The following is a 24417-nucleotide window of genomic DNA, read 5'->3' as shown; positions in this document are numbered from 1 at the left end:
CTCCCCCTCCTTCCTTCCCCTCCCTCCTTAAGAGAGGGCAGGGAACCCTGCCCTGTGGGAAGTCCAAGGCCCTACCCCTTACATCCAGGCCTAGAAGCTTTGCATCCAAATAGACTAGGGTCCCAGAAAGCCAGTACATGCAGTAGAAAGAAGTCCCAGTGCCTTTATCAATGGCTTCTCAGTCAGCCCCCATTGTCAGCCACATTCAGAGTCCGGTTTGATCGCGTGCTCATTCAGTCCCAGTCCAGCTGGATTTGGTGAGCTCCCATTAGATCAGGCACACTGTTTCAGTGGGTGGACCAACCCCTCGCGGTCCAAACTTTCTTGCTCATCTTCTGCCTCCTTCTGGTCTTCATCTGGGCCTTGGGAGCTCAGTCCATTGAGGGTCTCTGCCTCTATCTTCATCTATCTCTGAACAAAGATTCTATGGTGATACTCGAGATAATCATCAGTGTGAGTGGGGCAAGGCCAGTTCAGGCACCCTCCTCTCTGCTGCCCAAGGACCTAGCTGGAGACATCCCCGTAAACACCTGGGATCCCCTCTAGAGCCAAGTCTCTTGTCAACCCTAAAATGGCTCCCTTAATGTATATATCTTCTTCCCTGCTCCTATAACTGCCCTTCCTCCATCTCCACCCTCCCACTCCCCCAAGCTCTCTCCAGTCTTTCCTTTCTCCCTTCTCTTTCCCCCTCTCCCCTTCCCCTACCTCTACCCCACCCTTACTCGTACCCCTATGCTCCCAACTTTTGCCTGGCAATCTTGTTTCTTTCCAATTTTCAGGAGGATCTATATATGTTTTTCTTTGGGTAAACATTGTTATTTGGCTTCTCTAGGCTTGCGAACTATAGGCTTAATGTCATTTGTTTATGGCTAGAGTCCACTAATGAGTGAGTACATCCAATGTTCATCTTTTTGGGTCTGGGTTATCTCACTCAGGATAGTGTTTTCTATTTCCATCCAGTTGCATGCAAAATTCAAGATGTCATTGTTTTTTACCGCTGAGTAGTACTCTAATGCGTATATATTCCACACTTTCTTTATCCATTTTTCCATTGAGGGGCATCTAGGTTGTTTCCAGGTTCTGGCTATTAAAAATAGTGCTGCTATGAACATAGTTGAACAAATGCTTTTGTAGTATGATTGGGCATCTCTTGGGTATATTCCCAAGAGTGGAATTGCTGGGTCCTGTGGTAGGTTGACTCCCAGTTTCCTGAGATACCGCCACACTGCTTTACAAAGTGGTTGCACAAGTTTGCATTCCCACCAGCAAAGGAAGAGTGTTCCCATTACCCCACATCCTCTCCAGAATAGGCTATCATTGGTGTTTTTGATTTTAGCCATTCTGACAGGGGTCCTTGATGAGCATAAACTTGACCATAGATCTTCTCAAACCCCTTCTTTTTCTTAATAGGTCTTCCCAGAGACCTGAAGGACAGTGGCACAGCCATATGACTTAATCCTTGCCAAGTGTGAGACCTTGCTATATCTGTCAGTTCCCTCTTCTCTACAGCCAGGCCACACTGACAATCCCACATTATTGTTATGATGTAACCAGAAAGATTATAAGTAAACCATAAATGGCTGACTCAATGTAAATTCATATAAAATACTTTGTTCCACTGTATTCATTTCATGTCTTTTTATCATTATTTTCAAGCTAGACTTTAAACAAGAATCCTAAGATAATTAAAAGTTGTTTTCTAATGAAAGCTCAATATCCTGTATCTTCATTGGAATCAACATAGTTTTCCACCAACAGAAGAATGGATCATAAAAGTTTGATGTACATATGAATACTATCTAGCTTAAAAGAAAAATAGAATCACAAAATTCCATGAAAATAGATCAACTTAGACTATATCATATTAAGTGAATTCACATGATCACAAATAAAAATTTTCACATTCTCTTAGTTATGGAAAATATAGGCAATAATATATGTAATTATGTAAACAAGTCTACTTGTATGCACAGTGTCATATGTAGGTGAGAAAATAAAAAATATAATTTTAGGGGATGAAGAAAAACTGAATTCAGGTAATGAATATAAGTTATGAAAGAGCATATAAAGCTAATTGCCTAGTTTTAATTCCATTACAGATTTTTGACTTTTGGTAGAAGAATAATATTTATAAACACTGGTGTAGCTGTAAATATTTTTTGATATGAATAACTTTGGGGCTGGTGAATATTTTGCAATTTTATTTATAATAAAGTTCATTAAAATGTACATATGAAAATGTTTTTCTGGACACATTTTAGATGAAAATAATAGTATTTTCTAAATTATGACTGTTATCACTGTAGATCATGTAAATTTCTTTTTAAACAGAACTTCCTAATGTGTAGTGGACTTACTGTCTCTTGTCTCAACATGGATCACAGTAAGTAAAAAATGAGAGTTGCATCCCCAGTTTTTTTTAAATGAATCAGTTTTAATAAAAGGAGAAAATGGGGTACACTTACAAAGCCTAGGTTCCAGCAAAGTAGAGAACCAAGCGGAAGAAAACAGGGGCGCCTATCCCAAACCCGGTTCTTTTTAAAGGTACCTTTTGTCCCTGGAGCGGCCATGCCCCTCAGAGCAGGGATTGGTCAGCCACCCCAACATGTCTCAATGTCATGAAAAGTCCTATGTTCTTAAAACATTTTAAATGTCATATTCTGAAGGTCTCTGAAAGATTTGAAGAATTCCTACTGAAATATACCTCTATATATCTAGAAAACCTTGCTAACATGACTACAAGGTTGACTATTATAGATGATTATCTATCAACCTGTATTTCTTAATTGTACATTAATTACATTTTTAAATGAGCTTCACAAGCACAATACCTTAATCAAGAGCAGAAATATAAATATAACAAAATTGATCCTAATTTTGTATCAAAAAACCAAGTTCCATACCAATGCAAAGTCTCCGACTCTATAGCATAACCCCCTTTATATGTAAACAAACATTTATGAACAATATTTGGAAATATGGGAATAGTTCTCTCCAAATTGCTTCCTGCATTTTGTAGGGTGAAATGATTTTAAGGGTGTTCATAGTGATTTTTCAAAGAGTCTTGTTGCATCAAGGCACATTATCCTGGAATGAATCCACAGGTTCTCAACCTCTGTGGAAACAAAAGAAGAACCTCTTTTCTAAAGCAACATATCCTTAGAACCATAATTTGAAGACAAAATACCTTTAAAGTGTATATGCTGGTTACTTAGCTCCTTCACAGTCAAAAATTCAAAGAAAACATGATAATATTGTGTATGTGTATTTCATCTTTATGTGGCTTATTTTCTTTATTTCTTTAATCTATGACTGTCTATACTCTGCCTCTTTAAAGACTTTATCTTTTTTAAAAAATCATTTACTTTTTAAAAATAACTGTCTATATTCTTTTTCTTCTCTCTCCCATGCCTATGTACATTTATCCAACACTGTGACCCATTTAGAGGTCTTTTCCACCTGAATTTGTCTTTACTGTCGATCTGTAATTATTTTCTGACTCGAAGCGCTTCTTAAAATGAAAAGTGCTTCTAAAGAATCTATGCTGCTGCATTGCCAGGGTATATACAGCCCTTCCTGCTTGTTCCACGCATCCTAGCTTTACTGAGCCATTTGCTGCTACTGAGAGCTATGTATATTGCTGCATTTTTAGACACACAGTGGGTCTAAGTTGCCATTAAGCAACTTGTAGTAGTCTGTACACAGAACACATTTAAATGCTCTGAGGCTGGACCTCATGAAAGAGCCACAACCATTTGTGCTGGTGAACCAGGAAGCTGCAGTTTAAAAACAGTCAGCTTTTTTCTGCTACTATTGAATCAGGAAAGCCTCTGTTAATGGAGCTGCAGCATTAAGCTGTGCTTAACTCTGCTTGCTTGCTTGCTTGCTTGCTTGCTTCCTTCCTTCCTTCCTTCCTTTCTTTTTCTTTCTTTCTTTCTTTCTTTCTTTCTTTCTTTCTTTCTTTCTTTCTTTCTTTCTTTCTTTCATTCATGGTTTATTTTTTTATATTTCTGGCTTCTGTATGCCGCTGACCTGCTTTCTGTTGCTAGAGTTGAAGACTGCATTTTCTAGAATTTCTTTTCAGTAGGGTCAGACCATACACTACTCTGTATCTGACTCCTTCCTTACCACAATTTTTTTTTGAGAGTCATGTATACTGATAGCATCAGATGTCATTTTTTTTTTTTTTGGTTTCTGAATAGTATTTTATTGTTTGACACAGTGAGTATATTTATCTTATAAATTGCTGGACATTTGAGTAGTTGCTAGTTTCTTTTGGGGGGAGTATTAATGATTAAACTGCTTTGATATTGGTGCCTAAAAAAATTTCCACCTCCTCCCCTCCTCCTCCCCCTTCCCTCCCCTCCTCTCTACCATACGCCCCCTCCCTCCCTCTCCAGGCCAAGGAGCCATCACGGTTCCTTACTCTATGTTTAGACCAAGGTCCTCCCAACTCCCCCCAGGTCCAGGAAGGTGATCAACCAAGCTGAGAAGGCTCCCACAGAGCCCGTCCATGCAGAAGAATCAAAGCCCAGCGCCATTGTCCTTGGCTTCTCAGTCAGCCCCCACCATCGGCCACATTCAGAGAGTCTGGTTTGGTCGCATGTTCCATCAGTCCCATTCCAACTGGAGTTGGTGATCTCCCTTTAGTTCTGTCCCACCATCTCCATGGGTGAACGCACCCCTCACAGTCCTGACTTTCTTTCTCATGTTCTCCCTCCTTCTGCTCCTCATCAGGACCTTGGGAGCTCAGTCCAGTGCTCCAATGTGGGGCTCAGTCATTTTCTTCATCTATCGCCAGGTGGAGGTTCTATGGTGATAAGCAAGAAATTCATCAGTGTGGCTATAGAAACTGGCCTTTTCGGGCTCCCTCTCCTCAGCTGCCCAAGGAACTAGCTGGGGGCATCTCCCTGGAAACCCGGGAACCCCTCAAGAGTCAAATCTCTTGACAATCCTCAAATGGCTCCCTTAATTAAGATATATGCTTCCCTGCTCCCATATCCACCCTTCCTGTATCCCAAGCATCCCATTCTTTCGAGCTCCCCCCATTCTCCCCTTCATGCTTATCTCTCCCCATCTTCCCTTGGCCCCGTCTCGCTCTACCCTCAAGTTCCCAATTTTTGCCCGGCGATTGTGTCTACTTCCAATATCCAGGAGGATTACTATATGTTTTTCTTTAGGTTCACCTTCTTATTATCTTCTCATGGATTCCGAATTATATGCTCAATGTCCTTTAATTATGGCTAGAAACCGATTATAAGTGAGTACATCCCATGTTCATCTTTTTGGGTCTGAGTTACCTCACTCAGAATAGTGTTTTCTATTTCCATCCATTTGCATGCAAAATTCAAGATGTCATTGTTTTTTACCGCTGAGTAGTATTCTAACATGTAAATATTCCACAGTTTCTTCATCCATTCTCCCACTGAAGGGCATCTAGGTTGTTTCCAGGATCTGGCTATTATAAATAATGCTGCTATAAACATAGTTGAGCAAATGCTTTTGTAGTATGATTGGGCATCTCTTGGGTATATTCCCAAGAGTGGAATTACTGGGTCCTGGGGTAGGTTGATCCCGAATTTCCTGAGAAACCGCCACACTGCTTTCCAAAGTGGTTGCACAAGTGTGCATTCCCACCAGCAATGGATGAGTGTACCCCTTACTCCACAACCTCTCCAGCAAAGGCTGTCATTGGTGTTTTTGATTTTAGCCAATTTGACAGGTGTAAGATGATATCTCAAAGTTGTTTTGATTTGCATTTCCCTGACTGCTAAGGAGGTTGAGCATGACCTTAAGTGTCTTTTGGCCATTTGAACTTCTTCTGTTGAGAATTCTCTGTTCAGTTCAGAGCCCCATTTTTTAATTGGGTTAATTAGCATTTTAAAGTCTAGTCTCTTAAATTCCTTATATATTTTAGAGATCAGACCTTTGTCAGTTGCAGGGTTGGTGAAGATCTTTTCCCAGTCAGTAGGCTGCCTTTGTGTCTTAGTGACAGTGTCCTTTGCTTTACAGAAGCTGCTCAGCTTCAGGAAATCCCATTTATTCAATGTTGCCCTTAACGTCTGTGCTGCTGGGGTTATGCGCAGGAAACGGTTCCCTGTGCCCATTTGTTGTAGAGTACTTCCCACTTTCTCCTCTATCAAGCTCAATGTGTTCAGATTAATATTGAGGTCTTTAATCCATTTGTACTTGAGTTTTGTGCATGGTGATATATATGGATCTACTTTCATTCTTCTAAAGGTTGACATTCAGATATGCCAGCACCATTTGTTGAAGATGCTATCTTTCTTCCATTGTGTACTTTTGCCTTCTTTATCAAAAATCAGGTGTTCATAGGTTTGTGGGTTAAGATCCAGGTCTTCTATATGATTCCATTGGTCGACTTCTCTGTTTTTATGCCAATACCAAGCTGTTTTCAATACTGTAGCTCTGTAATAGAATTTGAAGTCAGGGATGGTAATGCCTCCAGAAGTACCTTTATTGTATAAGATTGTTTTGGCTATCCTGGGTTTCTTTTTTTCCATATAAAGTTGATTATTGTCCTCTCCATATCTGTGAAGAATTTTGTTGGGACCTTTATGGGGATTGCATTGAATCAATAGATTGCTTTTGGTAGAATTGCCATTTTTACTATGTTGATCCTCCCAATCCATGAGCAAGGGAGATCCTTCCATTTTCTGGTATCCTCTTCAATTTCTTTCTTCAAAGACTTAAAGTTCTTGTCAAATAAATCCTTCACTTCCTTGGTTAGAGATACTCCCAGATATCTTATGCTATTTGTGGCTATTGTGAAATGTGATGCTTCTCTGATTTCCCTCTCTGCTTCCTTATCCTTTGTGTATAGGAGGGCAACTGATTTTTTGGAGATGATCTTGTATCCTGCCACGTTACTGAAGGAGTTTATCAGCTGTAGGAGTTCTTTGGTGGAGTTTTTGGGGTCGCTTATGTACACTATCATATCATCTGCAAATAACGAAAGTTTAACTTCTTCCTTTCCAAATCGAATGCCCTTGATTCCCTTATGTTGTCTTATTGCTATTGTTAGAACTTCAAGCACTATATTGAAGAGATAATGAGTGGACAGCCTTGTCGTGTTCCTGAATTTAGTGGGATGGCCTTGAGTTTCTCTCTGTTTAATTTGATGTTAGCTGTCGGCTTGCTGTAAATAGCCTTTATTATATTTAGGAATGACCCTTGTATCCCTAATCTCTCCAAGACCTTTATCATAAAGGGGTGCTGAATTTTGTCAAATGCTTTTTCAGCATCTGAGATGATCATATGGTTTTTATCCTTCAGTTTATTTATATGATGGATTACATTGATAGATTTTCGTATGTTGAACCAGCCCTGCATCTCTGGGATGAAGCCTACTTGATCGTAGTGGATAATTTTTCTGATGTGTTCTTGGGTTCGGTTTGCCAGGTGGCGAAAAGCAGCCCGTCGCTCCCATCACAACATTCTTTACTTGCTAATATGGTTTGATGGATGAAAGCTCCTTGAAAGGTCACCATGAAAACCCCCAAAATTACTTTGCCCAACAAAAAACAAGAAACAGTTTGGAAAGAACTTGGTACAAATTCTTAAATATTGTTTAAAAATGTATGTTTACATTTAAAGGGAGATATGCCATAAATACTTTGCATTGGTATGGATCTTGGTCTATTGATATGTTTTACATCAATTTTGTGTATATATATATGTATATATATACATACATATATATCTGCATATATATCTGCTGTTAAGGTATTGTGTTTGTGCAGCTCATTTAAAAATGTAATGTATAATGAAGAACTACAGGTTAATAGATAGCCATCTATAATAGTAAAGCTTGTAGTCATGTTATATTTTTTAGATATACAGAAATATATTTCAGTTAGATAGGCATTATTCAAATCTTTCAGAAACCTTCAGAATATGGTATTTCAAAATTTTAAGAATTTAGACTTTTCATGACACTGAGACACATCTGCTCCTGGCAGCACCGATCTACTTCAAGGGAATGATGGGCATTGAAGAGGTTCCTGGAAGAGTTTGCTAGCCATATGTGCAAGAACTGCACTTGCCTGGACTGCTTGATCTTATGCTGTATAAACTGGACATGCAGGACCCACAAAAAATGACTGCTGAAGTTGCCTAAAGGTGAGACAGTACTTCATGAAAGAGTCTGTCAGACATACTGTAGGACATAGAAGAAAGTGACTAATAAATTTTCAATATAGGCAAACTCTCATTGAAATTACTTGCTTCATGGAAAATTTTGCTGGATACTATGGGCCAGTAGGCTGAAGATGACTGCCTGCAATGTTACTGAAAATTTTTGGGGGACTGTCCAGGCAATGAGATGTCTCTTTCAATTCTAGAGTTTTGGAAGTTGCTTACAATGCATTTTGTTTACTTAGGTAAAATTATATTCTTCTGGAGTCTATGATGGTGTTGAAGAATAGATAGTTATATGGATAATTTCCCTTAGTTATGATGAAAGATAAAGTAGATATAAATACTGAAGCTATAATTCTTGCATGATAATTGTTACATGCAAATGTACTATGTTAAAGTTAAAAACCTTCCTTTTTGTTTGAACAAAAAAGGGAAATTTTGTGGGAAGTTATTCTGTATATATGTTGCTTTCATTGGTTAATGAAAAAAGTAACATCTTTGGACTATGACAGGGCAGAATAGGATGGGCATGGGGATATATGTATGTATATATATTTATATATAAGTAAAGAATATGAAGATAAAAATGATAAAGAGAAACCATAAAAAATACTGGGAGAACATTCTACTGAATACTGAAATTGTCCACGTTTAATTTTCCAAGTACTATTATACCCCAATACAAAAGCTAGGAGAAGGTAAAGGAATACTTTTACATGATTCAAAGGACAACTTGAACAGTCAATTGTTTTAACACTTTGAGGCATCAAGTCATTGGCATTATGCTGTTTAGGTATTACAGCCACTCTAGACCAAGGATCCTAAAGGCAACCACTCTGTGGATAACTATTTATTACAACAAAAAGGAGAAAAAGTACATTTAGATATACTGAATATCTGTCAGGATAAAACTAGGCTCTAATTTTGGGCCTTCATAAGGAGTTGAGATGGAGTCCTCATGTCCCTGCTGCGATGTGATATAGAATTACATCAAAACAGGGTATGACTAGACTATTAAATTCTCAGTGAGAGAAGTGAACACATGATAATCCACAGAGTATGTGTTCTCCAGTTTGTGCTGTGAACTGATAATAATTACATCAAGACAGAGTATGAATAGAATATTAATAAGTTCTTAGTGTATGAATACATGCTAATCCTCTGAGTATGTGTTCTCAAGTATGTGTTTGTTTATTCTTTTGTAGACTTTTGACATGCAATATTTTGACTACAATGAATGCATTCATAGGGTTTCTCACCAATACAGGTTCTTTAATGTATTGAAAGACTATTGTGAAATAAAAGGCTGTAACAAATAACATTCATAGACTCTCTCCCCAGTATGTGTTTTTATGCCTTCAAAGACCATTGAGATACACAAAGGATTAACCAGACTGATTACATTCATACTGTTTTTCTCCACTATGAGTTTTTTTTATTCATTTGAAGACTATTGTGGGATGCAATGGTTTTATCACACTGATTACAGTTATAGGGTTTCTCTCCAATATGCATTCTTTCATGTTTTTGGAGACTATTGTAAAATGCAAAGGCTTTACTACACATTACATTCATAGGGTTTCTCTCCAGTATGTGTTCTTTCACGTATTTGGGGACTATTATGACATACAAGAGCTTTACCACCCTGATAACATTTATAGGGTTTCTCTCCAGTATGTTTTCTTTTATGTCTTTGAAGACCACTGTGATATGCAAAGGCTTTACTACACTGATTACATTCATAGGGTTTCTCTCCTGTATGTGTTCGTTTATGTATTTGAAGATAATTACATGCAAAAGCTTTACCACAATGATTACATACATAGGGTTTTTCTCCTGTGTGAGTTCTTTCATGTATTCGGAGACTATTGTGAGCTACAAAGGCTTTACCACACTGAGTACATTCATAGGGTTTTTCGCCAGTATGTGTTCTTTTATGAATGTGAAGATGACCCTGACTTACATAGGCTTTACCACACTGCATACATTCATAGGGTTTCTCTCCTGTATGTGTTCTTTTATGTATTTGAAGATGACTGTGACGTGCAAAGGCTTTACCACACTGATTACATCCAAAGGGTTTTTCTCCAGTGTGGGTTCTTTTATGCTTTTGAAGATCACTGTAACATGCAAATGCTTTACCACATTGAGTACATTCATAGGGTTTCTCTCCAGTATGTGTTCTTTTATGAGTGTGAAGACGACCCTGACTTGCAAAACCTTTCCCACACTGACTACATTCATAGGGTTTCTCTCCAGTATGTGCTCTTTCATGTATTTGAAGATGACTGAGACGTGCAAAGGCTTTACCACAATGATCACATTCAAAGGGTTTCTCTCCAGTATGTGTTCTTTGATGTCTTTGAAGAACACTATGATACAAAAAGACTTTACCACACTGAGTACATTCAAAGGGTTTCTCTCCAGTATGTGTTCTTTTTTGTTTTTGACATCTTTTGGGACATGCAAAAGCCTTTACACATTGAATACATTCATATGGTTTCTTGCTAGGATGTTTTCCTTTATGCCTTTGAAGATGACTGTGACATGCAACGGCTTTAATACTTTGAGGGTATTTGGAAGTTTTTCCTCCAGTTTGATTTCTTTCATGCCTGTAAAGATAATGGCACATATATAAGTGTTACCACATTAAACACTCTGTTGAATCATTATAACTGTATCAAATAATTTTTAAATTTGTTCCATTTTTAAAGAGGAATTAGATCTTAAGGCTTTATCACTGTGTTTATATTCATGTTGTTTCCATTTACTAAGGATATTTTGCAACTTTAAAGATACCTTTGATGGTAAGATCCTTTAATACATGAGTAGCATTTATAGAATCATTTTTCTATACAAAATTTTTCAAATATTTGAGAACTGGAAAAGCTCAGACTTATTGCATTTAAAAATTTTCCTATACTGCGAGAGATACCACATTTGTCAATTATTACTTATTATTAGTACTCATGGGATTTTCCACAATGTGTATTTTTTGGATGTATTATTGATGAAACAAAAAAACAAATTACTTGAATACTTGAATGATATTCAACAAGCATACACAACATGGGGACTGCTACATATCTTCTAATTATTCTGAGAGAAAAGAATGTTATGTCTTTCCATATTTCTATGCTCATAAGCCTTGTACCCAGAGTGACATATGATATACCCAGTAAAAGAAATATAAGAAATAAAGGGATTTCAATTAAATTCACAGTTTGGCCCTCTGTCCTCTTAGACTTTTGGTATAGGGATTAAGGTTTCTCCACAACTGCCCCTTCATTCTTTACTCTAATTGCTCCCTCAATAAACTTAGTACAGTCACATCAAATATATGAGTCACACAAGCTTCAACATGGACTATTTGTATGCTAGAAAGTCTTGGAGACATACTTATTATCACTTCAATGTTTATAATTTTTGTAATATGATGGTGTGGAAGAAATTGAGTGACAATTCTACAGCATAGTTCTCATGATGTTATGATTCAAATGGTGATAACAGTTAAGATACTGTTTCCTTAGCTTCTTTCTTAAAAGCACAGCTTTCAAAGGCAATTCAACCAGCTGAAACTGAGGTACATGTCTTTGTGACTAAGTATTAATCATTGATGCACTTACAGTGTCATCATTTATTATATTGTTTAAAACTTTCAGTACATACTACAATTCCTTCAGAGGAACATTTGTATCAGTTTGTACATGAAAATTACCTTTCATATCTTCTAGACCATTGAGAAGGCTTTTCAATATTATGGTCTTCCAAACTGTATCCTAAAATATAAAGCAGAAAATATATGTAACAATGAAAATGATGCAAAATTTCAGTTGTTATCTTCTCTGAACCTTAGAATCATTCATTCCATTGCTTTCCTTTCTTAATAAAATTAGAGAACATCAATAACCAATGAACTGTTGTTCCCTTATTTTGAAACAAAAAAGGAAATTCAGTCTTACCTATAATAGTGAGGTTTCTGTAGGTCTCCAGCATAACATCTTTGTAGAGATTCTTCTGGGAAGGATCCAGCAAAGTCCATTCTTCCCAAGTGAAATCAATATGCACATCATCATAGGTCACTGCATTCTAAAATTTCCAATGTATACGTACAATAGAAAGCATGACAATGACACTATAAATGTATACTTCTTTGGTAGTATACTCACATAATTTTGGGGTTTCCCCCCAATTATTCTATACAATATACATAACAATTTAGTCACCAAGTAACTTTTGAAGGAAACTAAATAGAAGGTTCAGCTCTATCATTTCTTTACCTGCAGTGAAATGCCTATTAACAAACAGAGAGAGAGAGAGAGAGAAATAAACAGATCAGCAGTACAAAGGACACATAGGGATAAAAATGTATGAACAATTAATTACTGCCTACATAAAAAGAAGAAAAATATCGGCAGGCTAGGTACATTGGCTCCTGCCTCTAATTCCAGCACTCAGAAGGCAGAGGACTCTGAATTGAATGCCAGACAAATCTACTCAGTCATGTCCAGGAAAGTCAGAATAACATATTGAGAAACTGTTATCAATGTAAAAATCAGCCAAATCAAATCAAAACAAAACAAAACCCCAAAAAATCATTTAAAAAATGACAGAGGTGTTTAGTCAAGTTTCTATAATGAGTTATGCATTAACTCCAGCTCTGTATTCATTTTCCAGAAACCTTAAGTGTGCTAATTTAAACTGTTACATCAAAAAAACTTTACTAAAAGACACTGTATATTTAAAAACTTAAAATTCAGTGATGAAAACATTAGCAATAAATGCTCTCACAAGTAATCAGCACAGGGCAGGAGAGAAGGATCAAAATAAGGAGAACTCACTGGCTCGCATAGAGGTGGGCTCAACTGTCTGTACTAACAAGGGGGAATCACAACAACTCATTATTCCATGGTCAGTGTTTCTGTGATCATTTTTTGAACACTGGGAGGAACAGGTACCCACATAGTGCATATATATGCATACAGGAAAATTCTCATATACAACAAAAATTCAAAACAAACATTATAGCCAAGAAGAAGTTGATGCACCTGCAATCCAATTAATCAGGAGTCTCAGAAATTATTAATGTCATAAATAAATTTGGGGAAATAAAATGATACCCTCTTCCAAATTTTTATATTCCAGATATGGAGAATCTTAGTATAACAGCATATGTTTGACAGAGAGAAAACCATCAATCAATAATATAAAAAAGTCAAGGAATGCTGGCCCACCTTTAATCATAGGACTTGGGATCCAGAGTCAGAGGATCTCTTAGACTGAGGCCAGCCTGGTGTACAGAACTACTTTCAGGACATGAAACCTAGCTAGGTTTACATGGATAAATATTGTCTTCAAAAACTTAAAAACAAGAAGATTCAAACAACAGGCTACTAAATTGCCTTATTACTGAATAGCAATAATTTATACTGAATCTTATGTAACACTACTATAATGGTGGTGAAGGCATGACAGCAGAGGAAGCTTGCTGTTTAGTATCAAACATAACACAATAGATACAAAGAAGAGGAAATGGGTTGAGGAAATAGAGAATCATATTACATCCCCAATGAGGAATTTCATTCAGAAAGCCTCCACCTACTAATGATTTTATAAGCAATCAGTAGAGAGTCACCAAGGAATGATACATGTTCAAATGCATCTTCCTATTTGGGGAGGTGTTCATTTTAACCAATTACAATATGACCTAGGTCATTAAAGGCTCATGGTCATCCATGTGGAATATGCTTTAGTCACTTCAATGATCCCCATACTCTGCAAAAACTCCTACAATGTTTAAATGTCCAACGTCTTTTGTGACACTGAAGGCAATCTCTTGACAGTGACATCTTGTAAAATCAGAAAATGTGTTACATCTTCCTAACATACAATGGCACAGAATACCATTCATATTTCAAAAGGGAAAAATGGAAACATACTGAGGGAAGATTGGATCAAGGCAAGACTGAACTACAGCAGGAAAAAAAATCAAATGCTGATGCTTTATCTCAGATGCATGCAACTTCAGTTTCAAAAGACTGAGATAGCCCTATCCCTGGAACTTCTCATACATCTCTCTCTTTGATTACCTCCACTCCCTATAGACTGCTTGCTCTCATGGAAGATGTCTCATTGCTTAGGTATCTCAACATCTTGTGGTCTCAACATGCTACCCAAGCTATTGCAAAAATAGTATTAAGATGTGTTATATTCCCTTATATTGTGGAATATTTTTCAATGATGCAAACATTTGTTGCATTCTTTTACATTAATTCTTTTAACTCTGTGAAGCTCTGATGCTTTGCCTGTCTTAGGCACCTGATTGTGCTAACAAGGAGATGAAAAGCCAGTACCTTATCAGGAAAAGAAATGAGGATCTGGAAGGCAGAGAGAATAGATGTAAGGAGAAATCTTGGAGGAAAATAGGAAGGAGAAACAAAAAAACAAAGATAGGACACCAGGGGCCAGCCACCCAGGTACATAACATGCTAGAGAGTAAGAAGAAAGGTATACAGAATAGAAAAAGATAAAAAGCTAGAGGCAAAAGGTTGATGGAATAATTTATGTTAAGTACAATGGCCAGAAACAAGTCAAGCTAATGCCAGAGATTTATAAGTCATAATAAAGCTCTGTGACTTTTTTTTTTTTGGAAGTTGGGTGTCTTGTTTCCCAAAAGAGCAAAATCAACTGAATACATTTTGATGCCTAATATGAGGCTCAAAACTTATGGCTCCTTTAAGAGTTTCTTCCTTAAAGAAGTCTTTGAGTAGGAGGTACATAAAAATTCTGACAACAAAAAAAGTTTGTAGCAGCACAATAGTCACATTCCCAGTGATATGAAGGAAGAGTGTAGGTCCTAAAACATACTTTTGACCTGGCTGCAAGTTATGGCTTGGATTTCATGAAAAGAGAAGCAGAAGGAGCCTATAGTCAAAGTCACCAGTGAAGTTCAGTGCTGTATAGCAGTTTAAAGGCTTATCTTGTCAAAAAAGGTGAAATGATATTCAGTTAAAGAGGTTCAGATTGAAAAAGAACTTAAAAATTTTCCAGTGTATTTTACAATTTGTATAGGCTTAAGAAAGTGAAGAAAATACATATAGGCATTGATAGAAAGAAACAACTTTGAAAAATAGTAAAAAGACAGTAACAGTAATAGAATTAAAAAAGTCATGTGAAGATGGACAATAAACAGAGAGTCAGGATTCTGTATAGTATTATGTTGATTCTGAGGCAAGAGACAGTTGGTGGAGGACATGAGATGATAAACAGCACTGTAAAATTGAACCAATTTAGGTAATTTGGGCTATCTTTTTGTTACTATTGACTTTATTGAGGTTTACAATTTTTCTCCACTCCTCTCCCTTCTTCCCTTTTTTGTGACCCCCACACTACTGATTTACTCAGAAGTTCTTGTCTTTTTCGCCCTCCTTTGTAGATTCATGTATGTCTTTCTTAGAGTCTTCTGTTGTCTAGCTTCTCTGGGGTTGTGGGGTTGTAATCTGTAGTCTAGTTTTTTTTTTTTTTTTTTTTGCTTTATGTCTAAAAGCCACTTATGAGTGCTTACATATTGTATTTGTCTTTCTGGGTCTGGGTTATTTCACTCAATATGTTTTTTTTTTTCTAGATCTGTCATTTGCCTGCAAATTTCAAGATGTCATTATTTTTTACCTTTGTGTAGTATTCCTTTATGTAAATGTGCCACATTTTCTTTATCCATTCTTTAGTTTAGGACCATCTAGGTTTGTTGTTGTTGGCATTTAGTTGGTTCCCAGCTGTTCAGCACCAAAATAAACACTCAGAAAACATCTTATTTGCAATACTGTTTGGCCAATAACTTAAGTGTATTTTTAGCTCACTCTTATCTCTTAAATTAACTCTACTATGAGCAAGGTTGTGTCTGTTGGCTAGTATCTTTCTCCTCTGGCAGCTCCATGGTGTCTTTCTGATTCCACCGTATTTCTTCCAGCATTTGGTTTAGCTTTCCCTCCTAGCTCTATTCTGTTAAGCCACTGGCAAAAACAGCTTCTGTATTCATTAACCAACAAAAGCAACACATTTACAAAAGGACTTCCCACCCAATAGGTTGTTTTCAGGTTCTGGTTATTACAAATAATGCTGTTATGAACATAGTTGAGCACATGTTCTTGTGGTATAATTGAATGTCATTTGGGTATATACCCAAGAGGGGTATTACTGGGTCTTGTGGTAGATTGTTTCCTAATTTTCTGAGAATTCATAATGATTTCCAAAGCAGTTGTACAAGTTTACAATGCCACCAGTGGAAGAGTGTTGCCCTTACCCCATATCCACTCCAGCAGAAGCTGTCATCAGTGTTTTTGTTCTTGGCCATTCTGACAGGTGTAAGATTGAATCTCACAGCTGTTTTGATTTGTATTTCTATGATAACTAAGCATGCTGAGAATTTACTTATGTGTCACTCAGCCTTTTGAGATTCATCTGCTGAAAGTTTTCTGTTTAGGTATGTACCCCATCTTTGTGAGATTATTTGCTCTTTTATTGTCAGGTTATCTTAACTTTAGAAGTCAAACATATCTATTAAATGAAAATAAAAATATTTTTTAAAAGAGATTTTGCTTTTGTTTCCACAGCAGACAAAATGCTGTGGATTTCTTAAGGAATGACATTGATCAGGTTTGATCAGGGAAGACCTCCTAAATCTTGACAAGTGATGACAATCAGCAAAGATTATAGCTGCTCTTCCCAGGACTTGTACATTATCTCAAATTTTCTCAGGGAACCCTTCACCCATATTCAGCAGGAAGTAATCTAGAGAACATGACACCCACATTTCCAGCAGATAAAATATGGTAGGCTTTTTGTTATTTGGTGGACTATAGATGCTTGTTATCATTTAGAGGAATATAGTATTTTGATAAATATTTACATTATTTTTGTTACAGTGCATATATATGTATATATACACGCACGCACACACACACACACACACACACACACACACACACACACATATTTCTATTCTTATTTAAGGTATTGTATCTACGCAACTCATTAAAAAGTGTAAAGTTCTAGTTTTTGAAAGCTATTATTATAAACTAGGATAATCAGGAAACTCAGGTTAGTAGATAGTCATAACAATTAAATATGTTGATGTGGATGTTAGGTATTTTTTTCAAGGTCCTATAGAGATATATCCAGAGACAAATGGTTTTCAAACACTTAAAAGATGTACAGAATATGGCACTTACTTGCTTAAGAAATGATGGGTATTGAAGAAACTCCATTGGCATTGCTTTCATTCTGGTAAGCCTAATACTGGGTGAAAGAAAACCTGCTACTACCTTTGCTTGATCAACAGTGTGTTGTGCAGATTTTACATGCAGCACCAACAGGAAAGTGATTGATGAACATTTTCAAAACAAGCAAGGCAGAACAGTGCTTTGGGATTTCTGCTTCACAGAAGAGTCTGCCAGACATTCTTCAGGACACAAAGAAAAGTGACTGATGAGCTTTGCCAATACAGGGCAGAATAGTCCCTCAAATTTTCCACTTTTGAGAAAAGCCTTCCTGTATGCTGTAAATGGTTGGCTCAATGTTGCAAAAAAACTGTGGGAGACTGTCCAGGCAGCTTAGTGTCTCTGTTGTTAGGGAATATTAATTCCATATCAGGTCTTGGATGGAGTGAAAGACTAAATAATTAGAGTTTCAGTTTCCCAACCCTATGATACTTTGGAGTCACTCTGGCATAGATAATGGAGTGCTTTTTCTGTAATTTGTAAAAATAAATGGACTGAATATTGTAAATGTAATTCTTACTTGGTAACTGCTTTTATCATATGTAGTTTTAGTATGTTAAAGTTACAATATTTCATTTTGATTTAGACAAAAAGGGGAGGAAGTCTGTGGAATATTATTATACGATGCATTTTATTTTTTTATGCTGTAGAACATGTGTTTCAATGATGCAAAGATGTATCATATTTGTTTAACTCTGTAAAGCTGTGATACTTTGCCTGATTAAAATACCAGATTGGCTTAATAAAAAGCAGAACAGCAAATATCTTGGCAGGAAGGATAAGAGGGTCTGGAAGGCAGAGAGAAGGAAAAAAGGAACAAGGAGCAAAAAAAGAGAGGACACAGGAGTCAGCTACCTAATTACACAACAAGCCACAGAGTAAGAAGTAAAGAAAGGCATTCAGAGTAGAGAAAGATAAAATCCCAGAAGCAAAATGTAGATGGGATAATTTAAGAAAAACTGGCTAGAAACAAGACAAGATAGGCCAGGAATTTATAAGAAAGAATAAACCTTCATGTGTGTCATTTATTTGGAAGCTTCATGGTATGCCCCCACAAGCATAAAGAGAGAAAAAATCAACATCAGGCTTCAGCCTCACAGTTCCATTGAATGAACTCTCAGTCCTCCCTGGGATTCTGACTATGCAAAGCATAGATGCCAGCAACATTGCTGAGCTGTAATCACAGACTAAGAACTCACTGCATTAATTTTTATTATTTCTTGTTTGCAAGACCAGTACATGATGGGTAATACTGCAAAGTTAGACTTCTTTTTCTTTTGTTGTTGTTGTTGTATTGTTTTTCAAGTGAAGGTTTCTTAGTAGCTTTGGAGCCTTTCCTAGAAACTAGCTCTTATAGACCAGGCTGTTCTGCAACTCACAGAAATCCATAAGTTTGACTTCTTAATCCACATACCTAACACGCTTGGATCACAGGTGCAACAGACTTTTAGGAAGCTGCTTCCTGAGAATAGGAAACACTTTCTTAACTTGTTGCAAGGAGGAGCCGCTTGTTTATCCCACCTACGCAGAACTGAAATAATCACACAAAACTGTATTATTTACATCACTGCTTGGCACATGAGCTCTATCTTTTTATTGGCTAAATCTTACATATTTATTTAACCCATTTCTATTAATCTGCATATCACGTTGGGGTCATGGCCTATCAGCAAAGTTTCAGCACGTCTATCTCCGGCAGCATCAGCAGCATGGTGTCTCTCTGACTCTGCCCTTCTTTCTCCCAGCATTTAGTCCAGTCCTCCCCACCTTCCTAAGTTCTTCCCTATCAATAGCTAAGGCAGTTTCTTTATTCATTAATGGTATTCACAGCACACACTGGGTACTCCCACATCATTTACTCCTTTCATAAATTGAATATTTATGTGGATGGAGTCCTACCCTTAGGGCACCTTGCAAAGTTTCCATCCCACAGGAAGAAACTTTTCTATAGTGGTAATAAACTCCTTGAAAATTCCCACCTGTTTCAGCAATTTACCGAATGATATGAAACTACCTTTTCATTTTTATTTATTTCTGCCTCACTTGTTACTTTCTTTTTACTGTTGATCTGAATGAGTCACTGGTAATAACTATTCAGCAGATTCAATATTCTATTTAAGGAATTAGCCTATTATTTTTAATTATCCTGCACTAAATTTCCAGGGCATAGGCAGAATAAGAAAGATTTTGGGCTCAATATACCACACAAATGACCTCAAGTATAATTTTTTATGGTGTCTATTTTGGATGGAAATCCTATGATCTCAATCTGCACTTTCTGCTATTACTCTAAACATTTCCATTTTCCTTATCCTAAAGGAACAGTCATTTAAATTTTATGTACAACTTTCTATGTTTTTTTTTTGCCACCTAAAGTCAAGAAATCTTTGACATTCTTACAAAAAAAATTTCCGGGTTCTGCATAGAAAAACAAATCCCTTTTGGAGTTTCACTTTTGGTATAACTTGTGTTTTTGCTGCTCTGATTAAATCTGATAACCAGAAGCAGCTCAGGCAATGAATAAGTCTATTCGACTGATTGTATCGAATACTCCATCATTTTGGGAACATAAAATAAGAATTAAAGGCAAAACTCATGGGCAATGATTGTTTCCTGGCTCTATCTCTGGCCTAGTCACTGTCTCATGTGAAGATATCTTCCATTTGTAGTTCAGGCCCACTTTTTAGGGATAATACCACGCTTAATAGAGGAACCTTCCCACATGGATCACCAATCAACAAAAGCTCTCAGAGATATAATAGTTTCTGGCTATTATGAATAAAGTCACTGTGAACATATTTGAGAAAGTGGATCTGGAAGTATTGTTTGGTACATATCCAAGAGTGGTGTAAGTGGGTTTGGAGATAGACTGACTCTAAATTTTCTGAAGATTGAATATTGATTTCCACAGTGGCTATACAAGTGTGCACTTGCAAAAGCAATGAATCCCCTTGCTCCATCTTATTAACAGCATTAGTTGTCATTGGTGTTATGTACTTAATCATCTGGATATGATTAAGATGAAATCTCACAGTAGTTTTGATATGTATTTCCATGATGGCTAATGATGGTAAACATTTCTTCTAGTGTTTCTCATCCATTTTAGATACATATACTGAGAATTCTGTTTAGCAGTGTACACAATTATACTTGGATTATATGGTTTGTCATTGTCTCATTCCTTAAGTTCTTTATTTTCCTGAGCAAGGAAACCCAGAAGCACATAGACAAACATGTTATATACTTATAAGTTAGCAGTTAAGCAAAGTACAATCATAGTAATCACAATTAATCTGAGGAGAAGGTATCGATACACAGAGGCTTAGCAATGAGAACAGCTCTAGGGGAAATGAAGGGAACTCCCTGGGAAGAGAAACTATAATAGATTTTGTAGGTGCACTGAGAGTCAGTGGGAATGGGAACAGGAAGAGTCAGGTGAGTGGAGAAACAGAGAGGGGGAGAAGACAGAGAGAGAGAGATGACGGGTATAGAAGAGCTTTTAGCAGGGGATGAAGAATTAGTGCAGTGAAAATGTCTTAGAACCTATAACCCTAGTTAGGGTTGGTAGTGGTCAAGATTAGAGAGGCTAAACTAGCCATGTTCTGTAACCCTATAAATTTCCCAGTGGGACTGGGTCACCAAGCCAGCCATAAAATATGTGACACACATATATCTAGACTGCAATATAGAACTGCTGTAGTGGCCCACCAATGACTGGTCCAATTTGAAGCCCAAATTTGAGAATAAGTGCACACCTGACACTGCCTAAATTGCTAGGAACCAGAATTTGAATGATTCGGAGAACTATGGTAGAAACAAATACAGCTAAACAAGAAAAAAAGTCAATGAATGGTTCCACCTATTTTCTGCTATAATCATAGATTGGCATTTATTCCAATATTTGTCAGAGAGGCTTCTTTCAGCAGCTCATGGAAGAACATGTACAGATCCCTACACAAACATTAGCTTGAACTATGGAAATACTTTTGAAGGAGGGGTTTAGACTCGTAGAATCCAGAGGGGTTGAGGAAAAACTTGGGCCACAAAATCAACTAAGCAGGGCTCAAAAAAACTTAAGTGGTAATCATTAGCCTTCAAGACTCTGTGCCAGGTCCTTTGCACACATTCTATGGTTTTTTTTTTTAGCTTAAGGTGTTTGTGGTTGTCCTAATTGTAGGAGTCATATTGTCTCTGACTCTACTGCCTGTTCTTGGTACCCTTTTCTTCCTATTGCATTGTCTTGTACAGCCTTGATATAAGAGCTTGTGGTGGTCTTATTGTACCTTGGTATGATGTGTTTAGTTGATATCCCTGGAAATCCTGCTCTTTTCTGAAGGAAAACAGCAGCAGTGGATCTGGGGGAATGTAGATTTGTTGTGGGTGAACAGGAAGCAGTGCAAGAAGGGTACACTGCAGTTAGGATGTACTGTATATGAGAGAAGAATAAATACAATAAATAAAGAAAAAAATAAAAATGCCTTTTGTCTAAGTTCAATGATTCTCATAATCTACAACAACCCAAACAGCACAATTGTCCAATGTCCCTTCTGACACTCAAGACAATCTTCTGACTTTCACATCTTGTAAAATCAAGAAACAAATGAGTGATTTTCAACATATAATTGCACAGTATATATTCCCATTCTGAAAAAGAGGATTCCATTCTCTTTGGATGTATTCTCAGCCTAAATATAGTAGGAAGGGCCTTGGACGTTAAAGCAATGTGCCATACCCTCTCTGAAGATTGGATGGGGGGTGTGGTGGAAAGGTGTATGGAAGGAATAGGAGGATGGAGGGAGTGGGAACTTGGACTGGTATTTTTTGAAAATCTAATAAAAAGTACATGAAAAATGTTTAAAATTCATGTAATTATATGGAAAAAACATTTAATAAGTATTGAGACTATGAGTCTGAAATAAATGTCAAAAATATGTACACATTTGTAAAATACTAATCAAAGCATACATACAATGTGAAAATAAATGGAAACTGAAGGAATTCTGGAAATGAAAATCTAGGTTAGCATACAGAACCTAAAGGGGCAAGCTTCAACAAAATAATATAAGACATGAAACAGAGGCTTTGAAGGTATGATAGGAGAAATAGATTTATTGACCATGGAAAATACTAAATCTAGAAATTTCCTGAATCTTAACATCCAGTAAATCTGGAACACTATGAAATGTCAAAACCGAAGAAAAATAAAGATTAAAGAAGAATCTCGACCAGGCGTCCCTGTTTCTGTGCTGAGGAGTTCCATCCAGACACAGGGGCTTCTTTGTTACACACGACCCTGCCTCCCCCAAGCCTGCCCTATTGTCTGCAAAGTCCTTGGCCCAGGAACAGTTTCTGCTCCTGCACTAAGGCGACCCACCCACAGGGGGCCGCCCTTTTGTCTGCGGGGTCCTTGGAATACCAAGTCCCTGTTTTGGTGCTGAGGAGTTCCATCCAGATGGGAACAGTTCCTGCGCCTGCACTGAGGAAATCCACCCAGAGAGTCAGTCACAGCAAAGATTGGACCAAGACACCAAGACTCTCCTGGCTGCATTTGAAGGAAGAGATGGGCAGGCACCAATGCAAGAATTCCTCCAACAACCTAAAAGTCAACATGACATCACCAGAATTCAGGGAATTAGATATCTTAATTAAGAGAGCCATTTTAGGGTTGGCAAGAGACTTGACTCTAGAGGGGTTCTCAGGACCAAGGAGATGTTCCCAGCTTGTTCCTTGGGCAGCAGAGGAGAGGGTGCCTGAACTGGCCTTGTCCCATAGCCACACTGATGAATATCTTGCATATCACCATAGGACCTTCATCTGGCATTGGATGGAGATAGAGACAAAGACCCACACTGGAGCACTGGACTGAGCTCCCAAGGTCTAAATGAGGAGCAGAAGGAGGGAGAACATGAGCAAGGAAGTCAGGACCTTGATGGGTGCATCCACCCACTTAGATGGTGGGACTGATCTAATGGGAGCTCACCAAGGCCAGCTGGACTGGGATTGATGGAGCATGTGATCAAACCGGACTCTCTGAAGATGGCTGTCAATGAGGGCTGACTGAAAAGCCAAGGACAATGGCATGGGGTTTTGATTCTACTGCATGGACTGGCTTTGTGGGAGCCTGGTTTGTTTGGATGCTCACCTTCTTAGACCTGGATGGAGGGGGAAGGACCTTGGACTTCCCATGGGGCAGGGAACCCTGAGTGCTCTTAGGACAGGAGAGGGAGGGGGAAGGAAATGGGAGGTAGGGAGGAGGCAGAAATTTCTAATAAATAAATAAATAAATAAATAAATAAATAAATAAATAAATAAATAAATAAAGAAGAATCTCAGCTCAAAGACCAATGAAATATTTTCAAAAAACTTCATAGTCAAAACTTTCCTAATTAATTGGACACAAGATGTAACACAGGTCAACGAATTAAGTAAGTAGGGTTCATAGGGGCTCACAGTGACTGAAACAGCAATCTCAGAGACTGCACGAGTCAGAAGCAGGTTCTCCACAGTATGTGATCTTTGTGTAGCTTGGTGTCATTGTGTGACTCTTAAAAGTGGGAATGCAGGGATATCTCTGACTCTATTTCCTATTCTTCGAACCATTTTTTTTTCCTACTAGGTTCCCTTTCCCTTGCTTTGATGTGAGTGTTTATATCAAATCTTATTGTTACTTGTTATCCAGGGTTTTATTGCTATCTCTGGGATACCTGCCCAATTCTGAAGGGAAATACATGACAAGTAAATCTGGTGAGAGGGGAGCACTGAAGAAAATTGAGAGGAGTGGAGGGGGAGAAAACTGCAAATGGGGTATATTTTATGAGAAAAATAAATTTTAAAAAAAGAAAGAAATGTGAACACAGTGATGGAAGATTGGACCAAAACTAGACTAACCTCAGTAGGGCAAACAAGTCCTAGAGATCTGTCTCAGACAGGCTTCATTCTCAAAGGGCTTAGATAGTTTTATCTATGAAAATCTTCATACATG

The 24417-nt window shown here is 37.4% G+C and overlaps 1 protein-coding gene across 1 annotated transcript; it reads right to left on the bottom strand.

Moving 5' to 3' along the window:
• Positions 1-8783: 8783 nt before the first annotated feature.
• Positions 8784-18015, bottom strand: LOC119808424 (zinc finger protein 431-like). Its single transcript, XM_038320944.1, has 4 exons — positions 17388-18015; positions 12123-12249; positions 11879-11939; positions 8784-10772 (listed from the first exon to the last, which is right to left on the bottom strand). Exons 1-4 carry the CDS (start codon positions 17436-17438, stop codon positions 9719-9721), a joined length of 1293 nt encoding a protein of 430 aa, XP_038176872.1. The 5' UTR covers positions 17439-18015; the 3' UTR covers positions 8784-9718.
• Positions 18016-24417: the final 6402 nt, after the last annotated feature.

The sequence above is a fragment of the Arvicola amphibius genome, chromosome 2 (genome assembly GCF_903992535.2).
Source record: "Arvicola amphibius chromosome 2, mArvAmp1.2, whole genome shotgun sequence".
NCBI lineage: Eukaryota > Metazoa > Chordata > Mammalia > Rodentia > Cricetidae > Arvicola > Arvicola amphibius.
The sequence above is the reverse complement of the archived record's forward strand: the minus strand, read 5'-3'. Positions and strand labels throughout refer to the sequence as shown.

Coding starts and splice junctions, on each gene's coding strand:
- LOC119808424 (XM_038320944.1), bottom strand. CDS start 17,438: ATGAAAGCAATGCCAATGGAGTTTCTTCAATACCCATCATTTCTTAAG. Junction 12,250..17,387: donor ACCCATCATTTCTTAAGCAA/GTAAGTGCCATA, acceptor TGGAAATTTTAG/AATGCAGTGACCTATGATGA. Junction 11,940..12,122: donor CAGAAACCTCACTATTATAG/GTAAGACTGAAT, acceptor TTTATATTTTAG/GATACAGTTTGGAAGACCAT.